The sequence below is a fragment of the Cyprinodon variegatus genome, unplaced genomic scaffold (genome assembly GCF_000732505.1).
Source record: "Cyprinodon variegatus isolate N-32 unplaced genomic scaffold, C_variegatus-1.0 Scaffold181, whole genome shotgun sequence".
NCBI classification, from domain to species: Eukaryota; Metazoa; Chordata; class Actinopteri; order Cyprinodontiformes; family Cyprinodontidae; genus Cyprinodon; species Cyprinodon variegatus.
The window spans coordinates 266,586-270,563 of record NW_015150634.1 but is presented as its reverse complement, the minus strand read 5'-3'; the positions used below and the strand labels follow the sequence as shown (position 1 = coordinate 270,563).

Here is a 3,978-nt window from a genome sequence, read left to right as displayed (position 1 = left end):
AGTTTTCTATAGCAGTTTGTATGTAGGATAGAAACTTCTAATTTGTTTTTAAATTAGACTAAATTATTTAAGCCACCCCAAAATTGGACATTTTGAAAATAAATGTACATTTAACTATAGATTTTCTTTTTTTAAATAAGAAAAAAATCTTGGTAACCTAAGCATTTTTTTTCTTTTCCCCTCTCTTAGTTCTACAATCATTTATGCCCGCCTATCAACCTAAATCAAAATAAAATACATTGAACTGTGCGACTATAAGGTCAGAAAATGGGGGAAAAGTTTAAGCAACATTTAGAGCCTGCATGAGGATCAGGTTACTGCAGCAGGGTTCATTTCTCTTGATTTAGCAGGGTTGTTTTTTCTACCTGGTGAGCAGGGGGATGCAGTGGTCTGCAGCGACACGTCCCAACATGCCAATACTGGACAGCTGGTCAGAGAACAGCTCCCTGTCGTCCTCCTGCAGCTCATTGATCTCCTCCTCCTCGTGTGACGCTATGCCGTTCACAGACTGCTCCATCGGGAACATTTAAAACAAGAGATCAGGAGCGGTAAAGAAAACCAGATCAACGGCGTTGTATTTAAAGAGTCTCACCAGATTCCGCGTGCCATCGGGGGCGGCCAGATGACACTGAATGTACGAGTTGAAAACCTGGATGGCCGGCTGTACAAAGCAGCCGCGGGGGAAGTGTTCCTCGTCCTGGACGAGCGTTAGCCAGGACTCCAGCAGCTTATCGTAGGCCTCCATGTAAACCATGTCGTCTTTATCCAGCTGACGGGACGAGGAAATGAAAGAGATTAATCAAGCAGCAACCAGGTTTTCATTTAAAGTTAGGATTTCTGCTTAGTTTTTATTGTTTAAATGATAAAATATTTCATCTTATAATAAAAAGAAGAAATTCAGATTTTGCTGTGGAAAAGGGATCTTTAAAGAAAGCATTTTAAAATCATTAAAAGCCAAAAACTGAGTGGAAAAGATTTTCCACCATCAATGAAAATCCTGTCATTCAAGATTTAACCCATTCATTACCAACATTATCACTCCATGGGCCCCAAACGGCCCCCGGGACGCTTTTAGATTTATGAGGTTTAAATATAGCTGACCTGCTAGAAGATTGTGGAACAGGTGACCCAGGGCTCTCATTTAATCAGCGCTCGCTTGAATTTAACCTACTCCGTTTTACTAAGATTGGTCTAATTATGCAACACAAGATGAGGAGGGACTCACCACCTCCTCCAGGGCGGCGCTGCGTCCAAACGAGCAGGTGAGCAGCGTGAGGCAGTTGATGAAGGAGGTGAAGAGCTCGCTGGGCAGAGCGGTTAAAATACTGCGGGGGAACATGGTGATCAGATTGGAGATGATGTTGGAGATGCCCACCGCTTCAGAGTCCTCAATCTCAATCCTGACAGCACAGAGAAGATACAGACCGTTCACTATCTGAACCAACCAAAAAACAAGACATGGATATTTAATATCAGATGGCTGCTTTAACAAGCAGCCATCTGCTAGCAGGATTTTATTTACATGCAAAGAACTGCCCTTTCTTTTTATAAAAGAAAATAGTAGAGGAAAAAAAAGCATCTTTATTTGGTTTATAGTTCAAATTCTCTTTTGGTCTGAGGAAGGTCAGAATCCAGACCAAAGTTTTCCCACTTTACCCACTTGTGACAATGAAAACTATATAAAAAAAAATAATAATAAAAAATAACGTAAAATAATAATCAGTCTCTTACTAAAACTCAACCCTCCTGAGTTTTTCCATAGCTTAATGTTAAGCTGGCCTGAAACAGGGAGGCATAACTCTTTAGCAAACGGACTCTGGAAGTATCACAGAACTTCCACATTTTAACCTGCATCACTTTATTGTCCTTTTGAAAACTAAACATCCTTTTTCATCCACTTTACAGGTATGCAGTGCTTTGTGTAGGTGTCAAATACCAATAACAACCATTAGTTTAAGGTAATGATTCCACAACTCTACCAATTTTGCTTCTGAGATGTTTTCATTGCTTCTTTCTGGGTAAACTGGCTTCCTCCCACAGTCCAAAAATCATGACTGCTAGATTAACTGGCTTCTCTACATTGTCCTTAGGTGTGTGTGTGTGTGTGTGTGTGTGTGTGTGTGCGTGTGTTTGTGTGTGTGCGTGTGTGCATGGTTGTGTTTCTCTGTGTGTCTCTGTGACAGACTGGCAACTTGTCCAGGGTGCCCGCCTCTCGCCCGTAGACTGCCGGAGATAGGCACCGGCCCCACCTCGTCCCTGACAAGGACTAAGTGGGAGAAAATGGATGGATAGATGGAAGTTTTCATCTCTGACCTTTTCAACAGTTGAACAAAGAACAGTCTATAAATGCTGGTGAAGATTCACAGTCATCCAGGTCATAGTCATTCCAAAAAGTAAAAAAAACAAACAATGAACTTTGTTTCCAAGTTTGAAGACTTTTCGCTTCCAATCCAGGAAGCAAAACGCTTTTTGAATTGAAAAAGCTTCCTGGATGAGAAGCGAAACGTCTTCAAACTTGGAAACAAAGTCCAGTGGATTATTTTTTATTTTTATTTTTTTTTAAAGTCTAGAAAACACACAAAAAAGGGTACAAACTAATATTGCATTAAAATAAAGTATAATCCATTTTAAAGTGTTTTTATTTCATGTGTAACAGTTTGTTTTACAATAGACAATTTGATATTACTAATATGAATAGATACATAAAAAGATTTGAAATTGGTAATTTATTCATTTAATTCTACCAGGCTCCACTTGTAACTGCACTAAGCCACCCTTAGGGGGCGCCCCCCAGTTAGGGAACCATTAAGTTTTGGGACTCCAACAAGAGCCAACGTGATTTCTGATAGATACAGATTTCTGAATTAAGGACATGATGAACATATTGTAGAAACTTCATATTAATAGAGAATTTCCCGAACCCCCAAAATTAAGAGATGTAAAATATGACACGGTTCCAAATTTGGACAAAGTCAAATTGCAACATTATGTGGCTTTCCATACACTTTATGAATTTCTAATGTTATTTGGACTGGGATGACATACCATCTAAAAGGTCCATTACCATTTTAAGACGGGATTTTTTTTTTTTTTTTACAGAAATTTTCTAAATTGTGGGACAATATAGTCTGATAAAGAGTACATTTATATACATGTTTAAGCCAGAATGATTTGACATTTAAATATGATTTCCCTATGACTTTAATAATATCCACCTTATTTTAGGAAATTCTCGCCAATTTTGCGAACCCAAATGGAAAAGCAAATAACTTAGAAACCGTAAGCCCAAATAACATGTGTGATACATTATTTGAAAGCTAACACCTTCAAGTTTCTGAATATATATGAAAATTGGGTGAGTAAAACCGATCCCAAGCTGCAACAGTTCAGACATGACCCAAATTTGTTTGCTTTATTTTGAAAATAATAGGTATTTTTTGAACAGCTGTAATAAAGACATGCTTGCTTGTTGTGGTTGCTTTGTCATGTTTATATTTTAATATGCTGCTATATCTGTGTTTATTTTACTTTGGTGCTCGCCGTGACCATAAAATGAGTTTGGTGGTTGAATTGTGGAGAACCTAAGCTTTCCAATGATGTCTAACATGTCTATATTGGTAAATATTTTACCGGTGTAATTTTCATGCATTCTGAGTTATTAGTTGTAAACGCTTTAAAACGGTGGATTTTGAGAGGTTAAAGCACTAAATGTGCTGAACAAATGCAGTAAGACTAGTCATTAACATTTACATGTTCCATCAAAGGATAGACGAACACTTTATATTCAGCTTCTATTGAATAAATTGGGGATCGAGTGAAATGTATGAAATAAACACACATAAATCTTTAAAAACACATGATTAAATTGAACTCGGTAGATCTCATCCATTTTTACTTTGACTAACGTATTTTAGGGATTAGTTCACATTTGTCTTTACGTTTCTTCACTTCATTGTATTCAGAATAATATACGAGCTG

General features: G+C 37.7%; 1 protein-coding gene across 1 annotated transcript in view; it reads right to left on the bottom strand.

Annotated features, from left to right (window-relative positions):
- Positions 1 to 3,978, bottom strand: part of xpo4 (exportin 4) — an 82,266-nt gene that overhangs the window by 16,135 nt on the left and 62,153 nt on the right. The window contains exons 9-11 of the mRNA XM_015378911.1: positions 1,226 to 1,400; positions 593 to 769; positions 366 to 508 (exon numbers count right to left, since the gene is read on the bottom strand). Of these exons, the coding sequence (XP_015234397.1) occupies positions 366 to 508; positions 593 to 769; positions 1,226 to 1,400 (495 nt within the window). The remainder of the gene's footprint in view (positions 1 to 365; positions 509 to 592; positions 770 to 1,225; positions 1,401 to 3,978) is intronic.